Source organism: Pleurodeles waltl, chromosome 6 (assembly GCF_031143425.1).
Source record: "Pleurodeles waltl isolate 20211129_DDA chromosome 6, aPleWal1.hap1.20221129, whole genome shotgun sequence".
Taxonomy (NCBI): domain Eukaryota; kingdom Metazoa; phylum Chordata; class Amphibia; order Caudata; family Salamandridae; genus Pleurodeles; species Pleurodeles waltl.
Genome location: NC_090445.1, coordinates 1,458,553,529 through 1,458,573,515, shown reverse-complemented (window position 1 = coordinate 1,458,573,515; position 19,987 = coordinate 1,458,553,529). Strand labels below are relative to the sequence as shown.

Here is a 19,987-nt window from a genome sequence, read left to right as displayed (position 1 = left end):
AGGATTCGCAGAGCTAGCGCAGAGCAGCGTGCTCCCAGTAGTCTGCATGCCGGGGCCAGCCATTTCCTATGGGGGGCAGTATACGCGGGGCATGCAAAAAGGAGGTGAGGGAGATTCTCGACGGGGGCTTTGCAAGCAGGGCATGCGGTGGATTCGTTGCGTGACCAGCTGCTGGTGAAAAGACTTAATGGGAGTGTTCCAATGCGGAGCTGGAAGTACAGTTTCCTTTCCCTTGGGACCGTGATTAGGTCCCAAAAAGATTTGTACTTGCATGACTCTTTTAGGTTGGCAAAGTCACAAGATAATGTAGTGTGGAGTGCAGCCCGAGTGTCTTCGTTGTTGGCCATTTGCCAGTAAAGTTTCTTTAGTTCGCTTTTCGAGGGAAAGACTGACGCGGCTGGTGAGTTCCAGAGATCATCGAGCCCGATAGAGTGAAGTAAATCCTTGATGGATCGTAACCAGGGGATTCTGTGCAGGTGGTCGGCTTTTAGGATGACCTGTAGAGCTTCGGTGAAGATGTCAAGTTCCGGAGTGGTCCAGAGACGCCGCCAGTACAGCAGAGGTCGCAGGCGGGCTTTGTGACCAATGCGTTTGATGCCGAGGTCCTTGAAAAGAGGGAACAGTGGGGTGCTTAGCGGAAGGGACACAAGGTTTCTTAAGAAGTTGTTTTCAGCGATGGTTAGGTCTTGGGTTTTGGTATAACCCCAAAGTTCAGCCCCGTAGAGCGCTGAGGAAACTGCCTGGGCTTCGTATAACTGTAATGCTGGGCGAATTGGTTTTGTGTGTGAGAGGTGGAAATTTTTTAGTAGAGCCCCAGTTGTTTCTCTTAATTTAAGGGCTTGTTTTCCTATGTGTGGCTTCCAGGACATGTTGTCAGTGAGTGTTATGCCCAGGTAGCTGAAAATGCCCACCTTCTCGATTGAGGAGCCCTCTAAAGTAAATTTCCCTTTGAAGGATCTGTGGGGATTAAGGGTCATTAGTTTGGTTTTCGTTGCGTTGATTTCGAGTCCCTGGGATGAACAGAAATGCTCGAAGCACGCAAGGAGTTTCCTTAGACCACTAGGGGTCTTAGATATCAAAAGAGTGTCATCGGCAAAGAGTAAGACTGGGATTTTTTGTGTGCCAAGTGAAGGTGCGTCAGCCCGCAGTCTGAGGAGGGAGGGGACAATTTCGTTGATGTACAGGGAAAAGAGGGTCGGGGCAAGTACGCAACCTTGCCGCACACCCCTAGAGACGTGGATTCTATCGGTAAGTTGGCCCTTGTTGCCCCACCTGACTTGTGCGTAGTTGTCCTCGTGGAGTCGTATCAAAATGGCAAGGATGTGTTCCGGGATTCCCATCCGAGAGAGAGTGACCCACAGTTTGTTGCGAGGTACTAGGTCAAAGGCAGATTTGAGGTCCACGAAAGCTACATAAAGGCTGCCTTTATCAATGAACACTGTTTTCCAATATAATAATAGGAATCTGAGGGCTTGATCAGTGGTGGAAATCTTCTTTCGGAAACCGGCTTGGAGGGGGCTAAGGATATCGTGGTCAATTATCCATTCTTCTATCTTCCCTATTTTTATTTTGAAATCATAGCATCCAATGTGAGTCATGCATGGTCCTGACCAGCTACATTAAAGTAGCAACCACAAAGATTGCTGTGTTGCAGGTAATAGAAATAAACTCTTATTGTGGCCCTCCACACACTACAGGGTTGAGAAGGGACTAATTACAGCCTGCGTAAGAAAAAAACTACACTCCACCTTAAAAACTGATAAATTATGTTCAGGCTGTAGAAATCCAAGCCACTAGAATCACAATAGGCCTAAGCCATTGTGAAATCAGCTGTGCAGATTATAAAACAATTTCACTGGCAGCAAATGGAACAGAGAGCGTAATATAAACTGCATTTCCTGGTTCAATCAATCCATCAAACAGGAACCTGTAAAGTGCGTTACTCACCTGTGAGGGTCTCAAGTTGCTGAGGAGGGGGGGAGGTGCTGCTAATGCTTAAACATGAATGAAGGTAAGGTGGTGTTTGGTCTGGCGCAGGTGGGTGGGGAAGAGTGTTCCACGTTTTGGCGGCGAGGTGCAAACATATCTACCGCCAGTTGTAGTTCTGCAGACGCGTGGGATGGTTGCCAGGGTGAGGTCGGCGGAGAGGAGATGTCGGGTTGGGGTGTAGAAGGAGAACCGTATGTTGAGGTATTCTGGTCTGGTGTTGTGCAGTTCTTTGTGAGCGTGGGTGAGGTGTTTGAATGTGATTCTCTTGTTGACTGGGAGCCAGAGCAGGTTTCTCGGGTGGTCTGTGATGTGGCAGTGGTGGGGGATGTCCAGGATGAGGCGTGCAGAGGCGTTCTGCATACGTTGCAGCCTCTTCTGGAGTTTGGTCGTGGTTCCTGTGCAAGGGCATTGTCATAGTCCAGTTTGCTGCTTATGAGGGCTTGGGTGACTGTTTTTCTGGTTTCGGTGGGTATCCATTTGGAGATCTTTCGGAGTATGCGGAGGGTGTTGAAGCAGAAGGAGGAGATGGCGTTGACTTGCTGGGTCATGGATAATGAGGAGTCCAAGATGAATCCTAGGTTGCGTGCGTGGTCGGTGGGAGTCGGAGCGGCTCTGAGAGTGGCAGGCCACCAGGAGTCATCCCATGCAGAGGGGGTGGAGCCGAAGATGAGGACTTCCGTCTTGTCGGGATTGAGTTTGAGGCAGCTGCTCTTCATCCATTCGGCAATGGCCTTCATTACTTCATGGAGCTAGGTCTTGGTGGAGTCCTTGGTGAGGGAGGGGATCAGCGGGGTGTCGTCGGCATATGAGATTATGTTGAGGTTGTGGGATCGGGCGATGTTAGCGAGTGGGGCCATGTAGATGTTGAAGAGGGTTGGGCTGAGGGACGAACCCTGGAGTACGAAGCAAATGATTTCGGTGGCCTCTGAGCGGAATGGGGGAAGGCGGACTCTCTGGTTTCTGCTGGTGAGATAAGAGGTGACCCAGTCCTGGGCTCTGTTGCGGATTCTTGCATTGCTGAGGCGTGGGCGTAGGGTGTGGTGGCAGACAGTGTCGAACGCGGCCGAGAGGTCCAGGAGGATGAGAGCCGTGGTTTCGCCATTGTCCAGTATAGTTCTGATGTCGGCGGTGGTTCAGATAACCTTGTGGAGCAAAAACTCATTTATGTGATGGATGTTCTAAATTAGACACAAGCTCATTTTAGAAACAGCCACCCAGGTCACCAAAATTTGCCACAGAGAACCAATGCATTGTTCGTCCAAAACCAAGCTCTCAATCTTCCGTAAAACAATACAGTATATCAAAAAAAGCATCCTAAGCTACCACTCGGTAATAAACAAGGATACTTCGTTGTATGCATTATATTATACAACTCAATGGATAAAACGTCAACTAATGTTCCATGAACAAAAATATTATTTTATTTCAAAATTAAGACATCTCACTCATAAGAAATGTTTTAGTCGCCAGTCACGTCAGCATAAAACTTTCGTTGACATGTTGCTCTGACAGCAGAAGTATAAAATAGGACAGGTGAAAAATGTCTACTCAAAGATTTGGTAACCGCTAAAGTAGATGGATGTCTAGCATGGAAAACAAAAGCCACATCGGCATATGATAGAAAATAAGGAGGTTGTAATTTCTGTTTATATGATAGAAAATAAGGAGGTTGTAATTTCTGTTTGAAAACTATTTGATTGCATTCTTCTTCATATTATTTTTAGGATAACACAAAACGATTGTGGTAAAGGGCTTGCAAAGTGAATTGTTGTAGGACAAGACATGTTGCTTTGAAAGTTATAAACAGATCAATAGTACTAATATAGCATATTAGCCCCCTGCCAAATGCGCATAATGAGAAAGAGGTCCTTTAAAGACTCATTTCCTGAAGCAGAAGGTCCACAAAACTATTAAAACATTTCACCAAGCGAGGGTAGAATGTTCTAAATTAAAAAGGGAGAAACAGAAAGGCAAACATTGACATTTTGGAGTAGAAGGTCTGTATCAACCATATTTGTCCCTGAGCCATTACTTAGGTTCAATTGAATTTTCAGTATCCCAATGTTTTAAAATGAATAGTAACAAAGGCCTGCATTGTTTGGGTTTTTATTCTAGGTGCTGATTAGGAAGGAAATTAATTTAATTATTGCGTGGATTAACATTTATGTTTTACACGGAGTGTCCTGTTAATTGGCCTTCGAGCTTGAAGGATGTTTGGAGTAATAACTAGTCCAAATCCTGTCAGAAGGATGTTAATACTCTCTAATTAGTCTGTGCCTCTTTCGTAGCATCGACTTCTGGGTGACTCTACTTGATACAAATTATAGCCTTTCTTATATTTGATTTGGAAAATGAAATTGTCATGGTACGTGGTATGTTCACTGCACTCTACCAACAATATGTTTGCTTGTCAAGACAGAATACAGTCATGATACATAGGAACCTGGTGGAGTTAGAAACTGCTGTAATTAGTATTAGGTTGTTTACCTTTTTAGGCTGGTGATAACCATTTGTGGAGAAGTAAAGATTGTATTTGTTAAAGAGCGAATTGTGTGTTGGAGAAGGAGGACTGAAGAGTAAGAAAATAATACGGAGAAAACGATTCTATCTGCATTTATGGCATTACTAACTCCATGACAGCACAGTACCTGAGCAAGGATGGTCTAGCTAAAGAACTTGTGGAAAAAAACACAAATTACTTGAAAGATACAGGGCAAACTTTGTATTCTTTTTTATTCATCAGATAGCACATTTACCTGTGAGGGCAACGAGGTGTGGAAGGCATATTCTGTTAGCTAAAGCAATTAGCTCAAGAGGGTCCAGATGTATGTTTGGTGATAGCTGCCTGGTATATAAATAATCCAGTACTGCCTGCATTGAGGACTTGCTGGTGGTAGGGAGGACAACCTATAAAAATGAAATAAACATTGTAAATTAGAAACATGCACCAGTGTAATAGGGAAAGCATTGACAAAATCATTACATAGAACAATGTTTTTCAACTAATGGCCAGACATGAACGCCAAACAGTTTAAATCATAGGTGCCAGCTGCTACCCCTCGATTACTCTATTTTAACCATTATATAGCCCATGCTGCACCTGGCATCTGGGATCATGATGACAGTGACAGGAGCAGAAAGTAGCTGTTAGAGCATTGTTTAATTTCTGTTGTCACTACTCGTAGCCTGACCTCTAGCAAATCAGGTCCAAACAGAAGGCTGAGGAAGGGCTAAAAGTCAAAGAAAGAAGTTGACCTTGTGAAGTTAGTAGAAGTCGAATGATGCAAGATATAATTTATGTTACCCTGGTATTTCATTCAATCAACATTCATGGAGCCAGACCTCAAAGAAGGGCCATATTCCCCTGTTGTCCATCCTATGCCCACAGAAATAAAGCAAAAGCCAAGAGCTACAAGTAAGGTAATGAAAAAGAAGCAAAACAAAATGAACAGACAAAGACATCCTCCAAAAACCAAAGAGATTAACATAAAAAACAATGATTACAAAATAGTTTTCTATATGGTGGTATGGTTGCATTCGACATGCATCTTGTGAAGATGTTTTTTGTTTTCTTTGACAAAAAGACGTAAACCACTCATAATAAGCAATTACTGCTAATTAGAAACATTTTTGAGGCATGCATGCTAACACTCTTACCCGTACCATGGTCATGGAAAAAACTTGCCTTCACAAACCCAGCAGCCTTCCAACTATTCCATGAAACTCCTAGTTTAGATGGCATTTTCCTACTTTGATTTTTTGTGTTCACTAAAATGGAAGGCAGTTAAAACAGCACGTCCAACTAAATCTGTCTTCTTGAGAACCTTTGTATTTATTTGTTTTGAAACTCTTAGAAAGTGTTTAAACTTTTTGTTTCCTAACACGTGTATAGTTAGTACAAACACTGTTGTCATAAAATGTTGTATGAGAGTTCAGTGTTTAACTAAGATTTTAGCTTTTGTAAAGGAGACCTGCAAAAAGTTTTTCAGTGAAATATGTATTCTTGCCCTTCATACAAGTCTATAGCCCTTTTTTCTCTATGCAAGTGAAGATTTTGAAGAAATATACTAACATATCTTATCTCATTTTGCTGCTTTTATAGGAGATCCACAAACAAAGTGAGCCGTTTTAAAAGAGGCATTTCTAGGAATTGCACACGCTCGTCCAGTGCATCGTTATCCCTAACTCAAGGTCCTCCATGTGCCACATGATCTCAGTTTTGAACTCTGCTAATTATTTCCCAGGCAATTAAAATGTCAGAGACAGAGGGAGGGCCACGACAACCAACGACGCCCAGATGGATTAAAGGGTGCCAAAACATTTACAGCTTTCATCTGATTTAATAACGATTGCCTCCCTTCTGTTCTCGGGTGTTGCAGATAAATTAACAAGCTGAGACTGATAAGGAAGAGATTTTTCAAAGCTCCATATTGCTTCTAGACATATTATCGATACTGCCAGCCTATGTTAAGCCCTATCCCTGAACTTGAACCCAGAATGTACTGTGTAGAGAAAGCATGTCGAGTTACCCCACAGACCACCTAACAAATCTCAGAAAGTGTTATGTGAACTTATGTAAGCAGTCTTTGCTTTCACGAGGTGCCAAAAATTAGTCTTGTAGGTCAGTTAAAAAAGACTCTGCAATAAGAGATGCAGAACAAAATCAAAGGAAAGGGGTTTCAGATATATTTCTGGGTTCTTTTAACAATATAGAAACTGAAGACTAAAATATTCTCCTTCTCTGTATTAATGTAAATCCCTCAGCAATCCTCAGAACCAGCCCTGCCTAAGCAGCCTTTCCTGGTCTTTGGAAGCATATTCCTCAATAAAAGCTAGGATTACTCACATTAATATACCAAGTTACCTTCTACGTTAAACATTGTGTGAGAGTGGACAACTGCACAGGAATCTGATTCAAGGTAAGCCTTAGGTTCACTGACTGACGGTTGACATCGCATAATAGCCAAAAGCAGAGTGATCTTACAAAACACCTTATGCGGTTAAAAAGTGAATTTATCAATGGTGAATCCTACTTTTAACGATCAGATGGGTTCAACAAACCTAAACAGAGGGTTGAACTTTTGTTCAAGGGGCAATGAGTGAAAGTGGGGCGCTGTCCGTGGTGGCTTTGTATGTGGCATTCTTTCCTAGGAACCAATTGTAACTTTTTGAAAACCTTACTTCAGGAACTCAGACTTCAAATCCAGCAGAAGGGAAACTAGGGAATTCTTAACTCACTGGTACAGTTAAAACTCCTTTTAGAATACCGGGAACTAGAGTACAAGGTATCCGTCCCTTTTTATCATATCTTCCTTCTATGGTTATTCAGAATAATTAGGCCTAACGGTTATTTCTTTTAAGTTTTCAAGTTTCATAGATGCCTCCTGTGATCATCAAACTCTCAAGACATCCTTATGATGACCCATTAATTTACTTTTGGGTTGATACGCCATTGATGTCTACAGCAACAAAGATGAACCAACTACAGATGAATGCAAAGTGCAGACTATCAGAGTATGAACTTTATGGACATTTTTAACTGTACGTTCCGCAATTTTGTTTGCAAAGTCTATCCTCGTTTTCTTCTTACTGATCACATACCGGGCTTTGTATTGTTTCATTACTGGTACTGTTTGTTCATTTTCACACAGAGCTCCTCTTCTGAACTTCAATTTATATTATTTATCAATTCATTCTGACAGAACTTCACATACAATTCTCTTGTTCATTTGATCTGCATGGGGCACTGTCTGTAGTTTAAATATTTTGTTATTTATTGAATATATCACATGATTTATTGCACTATTTTAAAGTGATACAGCTTGTGGACATTGCTTTTGTGCATATGCACAGGACAGGGCGAGTAGTCCTCTGTCCATTATGAGGATACACTTGGTGCGCCCCTTGAGGCTACAAAACAGGTCCCCTGCATTAAGATAGGGTATGATCTCTGCCTCTGTTCTCAAGCTTAGATTAGCAGGGCAGAGGAACGTATCTGCATACCAGGCAAGGGACACTCTTGCCCCAACAGACCCACTCCCAAATCTAACTACCCAGATCTTTACACTATCACTGGAGATGTCTGGCTGTCAGATCTGCAAAACTAGCAGGAAATTCCGTCTGCATTCCCATAATGTATTCCAGCTTTGCATTCCAGTGTGAAATCTAGGCATTTGTAATGAGGCAGATCACTTTATCAATTTGGGATTCTCACTCTTCATTCCCATCAACCATTTGAGTAAACAATAAATATTGTTCGATGTGCAAATGACCTTTGCAGGCGCCACTTATTACACTGTGTTGTTTACTTTTTGATTTGGCTATACTGTACGAGGGCCATGTTTGGGGTCTTGCTTTTTGGGTGTACAATGTGCAGGGAGAGGATTCATGTCCAAGCTGTCCTTGGAGGCACTATTCCGTTCATGCCTAACTCGGTTAAAATACTCAAATCACATGCCTTTCTCTGAGCACATCAGCTGGAAAGTTTGTGTTGAGGCGTTTTCTACAATTATGTCATCAAGAAAAGACAGTACCGTTTACCACAAGCAATAACATTGATTATTACTTAATTGTGACACTGAATTAAAGACAGAAAGAACACGAGTCTAAAAGGAAGAAGTCTTCACTGGAAAGGTTATGTTCAACAATTTCTATCCGTTAGTGTACGTTGTTTGTGCATTGTGGCCACCGCAGACAGGATTTCTGTCACTTGTTTTCCTTTTATAATAGACTAAGCAATACGAACATCCATAGAACTTCAGCTTGTAAAGATGGGCTCAACATTCCAAGGATGTTATGTAAAGACAGGAGGCTCTGATTATGTGCAGTCTCCTTTAATGCCTTCCACATAAGCAACACATTACAATAGCAACTTTACAGCCAACACAATACAATTCACAGCATCAAGAATGCCGTCTCTTTTGATGCTGTTTTCCGATGAGATAAATTGCTTGTTCATTTACCACTTAATAATATCGAAATATTACATGAGATAAACAATTAGGGTGTGAAAGAGTTATTTAAAACAATAAGTAATGATGTAGTGATGGAACTGTTTTTCTCTTTCTAAGGCTATTTATGTGAAAAATCGGTTTTAAACAGTAAGCCTTTGTATATAGCACTGTTGGTAGATTAGATTCAGGGACTTTATTAATTTTTTTGTGAAGAATACATGAACCCGTTGGGCCAATCAGAATGAACGGTTTCTTGTGATTAGCGCACAAGGTGCCAGCAGACATGAGCAGGCCTGATGCACTGTATTGTGTGGAAAGCAAGCTACCCATGTCTCTATACACAGCCATGTCAATAGTGTGGTTCGAGTGAGTTAGTCACAAAATATTTGAAATTGCCTTGTGAATGGGCAGTTAGGCTTGAAAGAATAGGTGCCAGGTCTTGAGAGCAGGTGCATTAGACTCTTAAAAGGTATTGGTGGGAGTTTTTTGAGACATCTCTCAAACAATTTAGCCACGATCCCTGTGCTAACACTGTATGGCCAGACCTGGTAGACGTAAAAAGGAGAACTAGTTTCATCACTGGAGCAGCGCTTTTAGCTAGTGTGGTTTTTACATATATTAAACAAAGATTAGATTTTATAGAACCACTAAATATAGATTACAAAATAAACAGACACTCTAAGTAAAACAATTTATTTGGATATTTGAAGAGATTTCTGGAAGATTTATACATCTTTTAGTCATAATTATATTTTATACAAATGAGGGATAATAAAAGTGTAGTTATGATTGATTCATTTAAATCTATCAGAGCTACTATATTAGAGAAGAATTAAGACGCATGATTGATTCAGATATGTGTAAACTTTTCTTCAAAGTTGAGAGGGCAGCTTTTCTGTCAAAGCCATTTGAAGCAAAAGTAATAAAAAGAGTGTTCCCTTAACGTAGTCAGAAGAGGAACAATATACTTAATTATCAGATTCAGAGTGGGGGCCTTATTAATGAGGAAAACCAGTAAGAAAGCACACATGAATTAATCTAAAGAGTTAATTACAATAAATTCAGTAGTTCGGGCTCTTCTAAGAAAATACTACAAATAAAGGAAAAGGCAGAGAGCATTTTCTGCAATGGGACATTAGTAATTTTCAAGCATCTGTCTGCAAGGTGAAAAAGGTTGATGCTTTCAGTCACATTCTGTAAGATTAGATATCTATTTAAAAAAAGATACCCAGACAGAGTCTGATGAAATCCCTACGGGTCACCTATGATTTTGATGCAGATCTGTATGGAGATTCATATTTGATTGATGAGAATAGTAAGGGGGTGTTGAGGGATCCTCAATGTGTTGATAAATTAAAACCTGGAGGAACCCATGATGACAAGAATGCTTGCCTATGGGGCACGTTTCAAAATATTTATATGCAAAAATGAGCAAGTTTCGGAGTTAGAGGGAAGAATTGTATTTGGGTCAGAGTGCTCAAGGCCGATAGTAACTGGCTAGTTATGCTTTGCTCCAGATTTACATCCTAAGGAAGCTCGAGTTGGAAAAATGCCTTGAGAAGTCATTGAAACTTTGTCAAGATAAGAAGTTGGATGTGGTTGGACCAGTTGCTTGAATATTTGACATGACCAAAGATACAATTCCTAAGGGGATCAATGTTGATTTACACTGTTTAAGTGGTTGGAGCAAGAGTTGTGTTTGTTTGCTGGGTAATGTAAATGCTGTGATTTTGACATAAAGAAGTAAATCTATTATCATGAGATGAGATCCTAAGTTAATGCACATGGCTCTTCTAGTGTTCTGTGAGTGTGAATGACTGAACCCTTTTGGCTTCTGAAAAGGTCCATAGATGATGACCTGGGTGTTAAAACATGGTGAAGTGAATGCAGGTTTAGCATGTTGAGTTTGCGGTTACACACAGATGAATAAAGACGTGTAATACATAGCTCCATGTGTGGTGTATTCATTGACTAGTACCCATGCTGGGGAGGACGCTACAGCTCTCACAGAGGAAGGAGCTAAAGATTGAAGGACGTTTGTTTGGTGAAAGATTTCTCAAAGAATTGGGAATAATAAATGGCTACTTGTATGAATATAGACAAACTAAAAACTGCCCTGTTAAAGGTTTTCAGATTTGGTGTTTTTGAAAGGACCAGGAGAGGGAGAGGTTGCTTTGCCACAGGGTACACTTCTGATCTCAATATTTCTCCTCAATACAACTGCTCTTTAGAAGCAGAGGAATGACTAGGGGTTCCCAGCCAACATCTCATTTCTATTCCAAGAGAGGAAGAGGAGGTAGAAAAAAGGAATAGCACAGTAGAGGACAAAGTTGAGGACAATGTTTTAAAAAACAGAGATTCCAGAGATGCTTCAGATGGAAGACACAGAAAAAATTGAAAACGCCAGGCAGGCTTTAAAAGGATTTTGTTTTTGGTAAGAAAAAGGAAAGGAGTCCAGAATTAAGGGTTGAAACTGATGATATATTTATGAGAACTGAACCAGTGGGTATTTTATCGTAATTTCAAGATGGAGGGTATCTCCCTTAAGCCCAACAGCTGGGAGATTTGTTTGGAACTCAAAGACCGCCTTTTGTATTTTACAGTCCTAATTCACAAATATATGACCTTATTAGTGTTTAGTTGGCAAAGCAGATGGTGGAAATTTGTCTGCTTGCCTTTTGAACTGTCACCCATACCATGGCACTTTACAATATTGTTGAGACCTGTAGTGGCATATTTAAGGCAGCATGGAGTGTGGTTAATTATCTGTCTAGACGACTTTGTTATTATGTCACAAAACAAGGAGATACCTTTGAAGCATTTAGAAACATTTGACGGCCTGGACTGCTTCAGGGGTCCATGAAGAATCAATGGGCTTTTGAGAGGAGCTTCAGAACTGGTCAAACAAGCATGTGTACCTTGGAGTAGGAAAAGGTATTCATAGGTTTGGAAAGCTTGGTCTCCTTGGTGTATTGAACAGGGTTTCAATTCCGTGGAAGTCTCTGTAGTGCATGTTGCAAATTTTAGGCTGAGCTGTTCAATAAAGTTTTGAGTTATCTAACAGTGATCAAATACTTACAGATCTGCTATTTCATTAAGCAATTCATTAGTAAATAGAGTTGCTGCAGGTAAACAACATTTAGGGGGTCATTCTGACCCCGGCGGTCTGAGACCGCCGAGGCCAGGGTCGGCGGGAGCACCGCCGACAGACCGGCGGTGCCCCGCAGGGCATTCTGACTGCGGCGGTTCGGCCGCGGTCAGATGCGGGAAACCGGCGGTCTCCCGCCGGTTTCCCGCTGCCCTTGAGAATCGCTCCGCCGCCATGGGGATTCTGACACCCCCTACCGCCATCCTGTTCCTGGCGGGACTCCCGCCAGGAACAGGATGGCGGTAGGGGGTGCCGCGGGGCCCCTGGGGGCCCCTGCAGTGCCCATGCCAATGCCAATGGCATGGGCACTGCAGGGGCCCCCGTAAGAGGGCCCCACAAAGTATTTCAGTGTCTGCTATGCAGACACTGAAATACGCGACGGGTGCCACTGCACCCGTCGCACCTTCCCACTACGCCGGCTCAATTCTGAGCCGGCGTCCTCGTGGGAAGGTTGATTTGCCCTGGGCTGGCAGGCGGCCTTTTGGCGGCCGCCCGCCAGCCCAGGGCAAATCCCAAAATACCCTCAGCGGTCTTTCGACCGCGGAGCGGTATTTTGGTGGGGGAACTTCGGCGGGCGGCCTCCGCCGCCCGCCGAAGTTAGAATCACCCCCTTAGTTTGTAAATTGATAAACTATATACATATTAAAAGATAGCATAGAGCTAAAAACTCTGCTGTATCAGATGTGAATGTGGTCCTTCATGTTTTAACAAGTTGGCTAGATAGTACAGATTTAGACATACTACTTATTTTAGTATCTTTAAGAAGGATTTCAGATGTAAGAGCAATAGAGCTGTCTAATATTTTTTCCACCACAAAGAGTGATTTTTAATTAAAGTATAAGAACCAATAAACTTCATTTATGGTTATTGAATAACCTATATTTAGAGAACCACCCAAGGTGTTTGCTGTGAGATGCTTTATGGAACATGAGAGGAATACATGTCACGTCAGACCCTGTTGTGTACATCCGCTTTTACTTTTTGCACGAAGCCTTTTAAGCATGTGGTAGTGGGCACGAGTGTATAAGGGATGAGAAATGTGATGAAAGAAGCTGGCATTGATGTGAGAGTGTTTGGTGCACCTTCATCAAGTAGTGAAATGGCTGCTAAAGCGCCTGTGTCAGGAGAATGATTTAAAACATTTCACACTTAGCAGATTGGTCTAATATTTCTACAGCCACAAAATTATAAACAAATTGCACATGTATCTCAGTACACTGAGCAAACATTCTTAATCTGCACATAATGGGAGCTTTCAATCTTGATATAAAATTGTGATTTGCTAATATGGCAGTGTAAAAGAAAATCAAGATCTTAGTAAAGACACAGAGGCTTCTACTTTCCCATAATTGTTGACTCTCCTGAGAGCTAAAAGTTGATGAAGACCAATTCCCTTCTTAATACTAAGGTTCAATGCAACATTTTCTATTTCTTATTTTTGAAGGTGCAGAGCACTTACGTCTAAACAAACAAGCAATATAGGTTTCAGGCAAATATTTTGATCTTGCTTAAAACATCTGTCTTATTAGGGGCCCTGAATGTTCTATCGTTGATTCGTCATCTGAAATAATATGCCTTTAATTATGTCTAAAAACACCAAACTAAATATGGTATGTTATAAATAAGTAAATAACAAACAAACACCAAAAACACAATTATTTTTTGATTCAGTGTTTGAATAATGGCTCGGTCAATGATAAAGCTATTGATTTACTTTAAATCCAGTATAAATTCACATACTTACATTACTCTGCATTCAAGTGGACAGCGTTTCTCTGCAACAATGAAAAACGCTTGTGGGTAATGTTGTTATTCAAGTATCACCCCTTAGGGCTGCCACTTGACTCCAAGATGACAGCATACAGTGATGCTATTCTTTGGCATGTATTTTCTATTTTAAGGCAATTTGGAAGATGCAGTCTTGGCTTGCTTCCATTTAGCCACATTGAACTAACACACCAAACATACAATTATTTTTAGCAGAATAGACATAAGTTTTGGGAGCCAATGTTTCTCAATAAAACATTTTCTTTCCTCATTATTTAGTTCACACCTTAATGGTGAGAGATCTCTGACTACCCTGCTCTCATCCTGGCATACATATGTTTACATATTTGACCTATTGAAGAACAAAGGAAAAGAAAGCAGGCATGAAGATGCTGACTTATAAGCATTTGTTTAAACTACTACTATGTATTGGAAACCATCATGAAACGAGGTGAGATAATGGCTGTTTAGAAGTGTTTACGTAATTAGCCTCACATACTACAATCTGAGTGGTCTGCAATATAATTTTTTAGCTTTGGAGACAAGTAGGAGGGGGAGACAGAGGTATGTTTGTTAATGAAACTGTATTTAAACAGTCTTAAATAAAGAATCACACACTTTCTAATCCTGATACCTTATTTTCGGTAACCATCAAATCAGTAGATACCCTACTGTCATGATGATAATTAATGTTTTTTTATCAATGGCACTGGAAGGATATGTCAGCTGGCAATTCCTTCTCTGAAATAGAAAAACTGAATTACATTTTAAATAAAAAATAAAACTTGCAGGAGCAGACTGAAAAGTCATATGTGGCTGTGGCTAAGCCACAATCAATGGCAGACAGAGCTGACCTGACTGGTTCTATGTTTTGTATTAAAGTTCCCAAAGAAAGTGTATGTGTTAAAAAGTGTAAAGCGTTCCACTCTTGAGTTTATACGCAATCAAAGTGGGAGTGCAAAACATTATAGAAATGTAATAAAACTAAACTCACCCATCAACTAGAAAATGAAAGATCATTCCTATCACAAAGAGACTCACAGAAACTTAAACACCCTACGCCTAGAATGGATATCAAATTTAGTGTTATTTAATTTTAGTTAAAAAAAACAACACGTGAATTTCTTTAGATTTTATAAACAACGAGAATGAAGATGTAATGGCTGACTGGAGAACGTGGGAGAGCACAGTGCATGTAGGAGTGAATACTTTGTGTAAGAGTGGATGGAAGCGATAGAGTGGACAGGGAGACAGTGTGGATAACTTTCAGGTGAGTGATTGATGGATAGTAGCGTGGATAGCAAGATTAGTGAGTGAATTGGAGAATACAACTGATTTGTAACCTGAGCAATGGAGACATGAGACTAGCTGCTGAGAGCAAGGGGTGGTCAGTATGTTACAGTATTTGACATGGAAAATCAGCTGAGTGTATTATTATTGTATGTAAAAAGAGAATGTAGACTCGTTTTTGTTTAGTGACATGCTGGGTAAGCTGACTTTTGATTGCAAAGGTACATTTGAAATTCTACTACCTAAAGTAGTAGGCTCCTAAAAGTTTGGACTGGTGCATGCAGTTTTGCTTGGGACCCACTGGCTGCTGCTGGAAAATGTCTGGCTGAGCCTTGAAATCTCAGGGCTGGAAACACATTGTTTTGTTCACCCGGCCTGAGATGGACAGAGGTGAACGCAATACTTACACATACACCTATTTATGAATAACAATGTGAGTGTTTCATTACAACTTGTATGTAAGAACATGAAGCCAAAAATGTCATACAATAATCTTTAGCAGTGCAGTTCTGCAATTTACCTCTCAAGTGAATTTCTAAACCCGAAAATGACTGAACACACTCTACATTTCTTTGTAGTGCTGAGGTGAAGAGAGAATGGACATTATATTCATGGATAGACTAAAAATCAGGGCTCTGTAAAACAGAAGGCAAACGCACCCCAAATACCATACATGATATAGAGATGGCAAGTGAGAGAGGGCTCCATGATGTTATAAATGCAATTTATTCCTTTATGTGGTAACACAAGTTTCCTGTTTAGGGATGTAGTTGTGTAGTTGAAGCTATTGTATTCTACATCAGAATTAAACTGGTAAAGAGCATCCACTTAATGCCTATGTAAATTTACGACAGGCACCTTTCTTTTCGGCTCCAAAGATGTTGATGTCCCTCTATGAGTTCATTACATTTGAAGAGCAGCTATAGGCATACATTATCCAAAAGGTGTTGGTACATTTATCTAATGTTTGACCATCTGGGATGCTAAACATTTTTTATTTTTATTTATACATTTATTGTAACAACAGACAACAAACAGACAGGATCGCCCCATCAGCCCACACCACATAAGGACAAATGCATTGACAACTTGATTTGACCACGAAATCTCGCCAGGCACAAACAGTGCCAGATGTCTCTTGGCATCCATGAGTTCTAGCAGGCAAAGTCCAGTAACGATATCAAATGTCCATATGTGGACAGCCCGCATCCGAGCCATCCTCAGCAGCCCGCTAAGTCCAAGGGCAAACCCTGAAGAACACTCAACAGGAAAAAAAAAAAAAAAAAAAAGAGAAAGAACAAACAAATAGGAGGCCGGGAGGAAGAGTCAGCACCATTGGCAATCATCCCACTCAGTAACCACGCCCAGAAGCGAGGACCTAACCAATGTATCAAGTTATCCAGTCAGCAGAGAGGCTCCTCATTGAGACACAGACGCAAGATAGGATCGGAAGGGCGCCCAAATATCTCGTGGTCTAGAGCCCTCCGGCGCCAGCGCCACTACAGGAGACGGAGACAGCTCCAGCCCCGTCATTTCGGCAAGCATGCGAAAAACCTCCCTCCAGAAGTCATATACTTCCGCACAGTGTCATGCTAAATGGAGGAAATCAGCAGCCGGAGCCCGGCATCTCACACAAGCATCCTGTGCTTGCAGCCCCATAGCACACAGGCTTCGAGGAGTATAATACAAGCGGTGCAAAAACTTAAAATGAATAAGGCGCAACCTATAGTTGGGCGATAACTCCTTCATATGCGCACAGCACTCCTTTCAAACATCCTCTGAAATGTCCTCTCACACATCAGCCGCCCACTTCGCCCGAGCCGCCAGCCCCAGTCCTCCCCCCTGTATACAGCCATACAATTTAGTAATAAGCTTCTTCGGCGACTGCACACTCCACAGCACCTCTAACGCATGGCAAGTCGGCGGAGTCTCAGGAAGACTAGGATACCGCGCGCACAACATAGCGCGTATCTGCAGCACAAACAAGTGATGCAGCGGGGACCTCAACCTCCCATCGGCAAACCAGTCCTCCAAGGATACCAAGTCCGAAGAACGGAGAAAGTTCTGCAGCTGCGAGTCATGGAACATCGCCTCATCCGCCACAGCCGTCACTGACATAGACGGTGCAAAAGGCACCACACCAGATCGCTTCAGCAGGACCGTCCAGGCCCTACCAGTACCCCACGCCCTGGCATCGAGCCTGCAATAGATTCCTAAATACTCTCTCAAGCCCGCCTGGCCACACCGCATCACTCTCCGGAGCAAGGTGCGGCAAATAGCGAATCGGCCAAATCCAATAATATGCAAAGTGAGCCTGCGCACAATAATAATAAAGCGCCAGATCGGGGGCTGCAAGTCCACCCAACTCGAACGGTAGCACCAATTTTTCCCATGCAATGCGAGGCTGACCCCCAGCCCAGACCAGGCAAACCATCTCAGAATGGAGCCGCTGCAGAAAAGCAGCCGTAAGCACCAGAGGAAGATTAATAAACAGGTATAGAAATTTGGGCAATACCAGCATCTTTGCCACCGCAATCCGTCCAGTTAAAGACAAAGGCAAAGAACGCCACGCCACAATTCTGTCCTCCAGCCAAGACATGGCTATACCATAATTGGCCAGCCATAACGTCTCAACATCGCAACTTAACCAAAGTCCCAAATATCTAACCGGGCCATCCGCCCAAACAAGAGGATAGCAAGACCGACAGACCACCGCTCACGACGAAAGAGGCAGCAACACAGACTTAGACCAGTTTATCGTTATTCCAGAGATTCTCCAGAACCGGACAATCTCATCTAACCGCACGTCCAAGTTTTGCGCAGGCTCCCGCACATATAGCGCAACGTCATCCGCATACATAGATATTAGAATTGATCTCTGCCGAAACGGCAACCCTCTAGCACCGTGGTGCTGATGCAGAAAAGCCGCCAGAGGCTCCATTGCTATCGCAAAAAGCAATGGGGACAGAGGACACCCCTGTCTGGTTCCACGCACCACCGTGAAGGGCTCCGACACACATCCATTCAGCCGGAGACGAGCCACCGGCAGCGAATATAGCAAACTTATCCAATTCACAAAGCGCTCACTCATTCCCATTCTCTCAAGGAGCGCAAACAGATATTGCCATACCAGTGAATCAAACGCCTTTGTAGCATCCAAAAACACTGCCACAGCCTCGTCATCAGCAGCGACTGAACCAACCACGGCAAAGAAGGTGCATAGATTGTGCGCCGTGGACCGTCCCGGGATAAATCCCGACTGATCCGGCAACACCAATTTAGTCATCAGCGGTTGCAACCGTGCCGCTATAATTTTTGCCAATATTTTATTATCTATGTTAATCATAGAGAGCGGGCGATACGAATTGCAGCTGTATGCATCCTTCCCAGGCTTAAGAATCGTAACGATAAGCGCCTCGCGCAGAGAAGGCGAAAGGACCCTGGCGCTCAGGGTTTCTGCATATACCTCTAACAAATGGGGCGCCAAGATATCAGCATATTCTTTGTAGAACGCTGGGGTCAACCCATCCAAACCGGGGGCCTTATCACGAGGTAAACTACGAATCGCAGCTTTAACCTCTGCCTCGGTAAAAGGGGCATCAAAATATTCCCTGTGCGCTCTGTCAAACCAAAGGAGACTAATCTCCGAAAAGTAGCCCTGGACCACCTCCTTTGACAGTACGGAAGGAGCCGAGTACAGATCCTGAATAAATGTAGTAAATACCTTTAGGACTTCAGTCATTCCCACGACCAGCTCCCCTCTTGAATTGTTCATTTCAGTCACATAACTGTTGGCCCAAGGCCTGTGGAGCAAATTCGCCAATGTGCGCCCAGCTCTGTCGTCCTCTCCGTATCGCTGTGCTCGTGCGAACCTTCTCAGGAAGTGTATCTCCCTCAGAGACGCCTCTTCGTATGAAGACACCGCAGCCCGCAGAGCAGCCAGCGTATCACCAGACTCCAGTTCCGCTATTCGAGCCTCCAGCTCAGCCAGCTCACGCCGCAGCGCACGCAGCACACCGTGCTGCTTCGATATACAGAGCCCGTGAACGACCACCTTGAAAGCCTCCCAAAACGTGCCCGCCGACTGCACCGTGCCCGCGTTCTGTTCAAAATATAAAACAATATCACGACGTATCTCCTTGCGGAATATCTCGTCCCAAAGCGCCCCCTGAGGCAACCACCACATAAAAGCCCGCGCAGGCCCGTCAGGTATTTCCAGCTCCAACCGAACCGGTGAATGATCTGACAGAGTGCGGGCCAAATGATCAGCGGATCGGGTCCACAGAGCTACATGCCGCGAACCCAGCCAGCGGTCAAGACGCCACCAGCTACTATGCACATATTTGACGCAAGTACCCTCCCTCACCACGCCGTGCTTCATCCGCCACAAATCCACCAGCATCGCGTCTTCCATAATCGCAGATAAAACACGTGCAGCCGACGGATACTGTACCCAAGCCGCGCTCTCTCTCTCTAGAATGGGATCAAGAGTCACATTAAAATCTCCCCCCCAAAGCACCGCACCTCCCCCCAACGATTCAGTCAGTCGCCAGACTTCACGAAAAAAATCCGGATCATCTGAATTAGGTCCATACCCCGACACGAGGCGGCACGGCCTGTCCAGCAGCGTTCCGCTGAGTAAAACATAGCATCCGTGAGGGTCAACAACAATCCTACGAGTACGCCACTGCAGCCCCTTGCGCATTAGAATATCTACTCCCCTAGCATAACGCGAATAAACAGAGCCGTGACATTCCCCAACCCACCTCGCCTTTAAATAATGCAGCGTAGCCGCCACTAAGTGCGTCTCTTGTAGCATGCATATCATATATCTACATTC

The 19,987-nt window shown here is 43.1% G+C and overlaps 1 protein-coding gene across 2 annotated transcripts in view; it reads right to left on the bottom strand.

Annotated features, from left to right (window-relative positions):
* RHOBTB1 (Rho related BTB domain containing 1) overlaps positions 1 to 19,987 on the bottom strand; it is a 202,713-nt gene that overhangs the window by 13,192 nt on the left and 169,534 nt on the right. For both annotated transcript variants that reach the window (XM_069240919.1, XM_069240920.1), the window contains one exon: positions 4,746 to 4,896. In XM_069240919.1, coding sequence (XP_069097020.1) covers positions 4,746 to 4,896 — 151 coding nt within the window. The remainder of the gene's footprint in view (positions 1 to 4,745; positions 4,897 to 19,987) is intronic.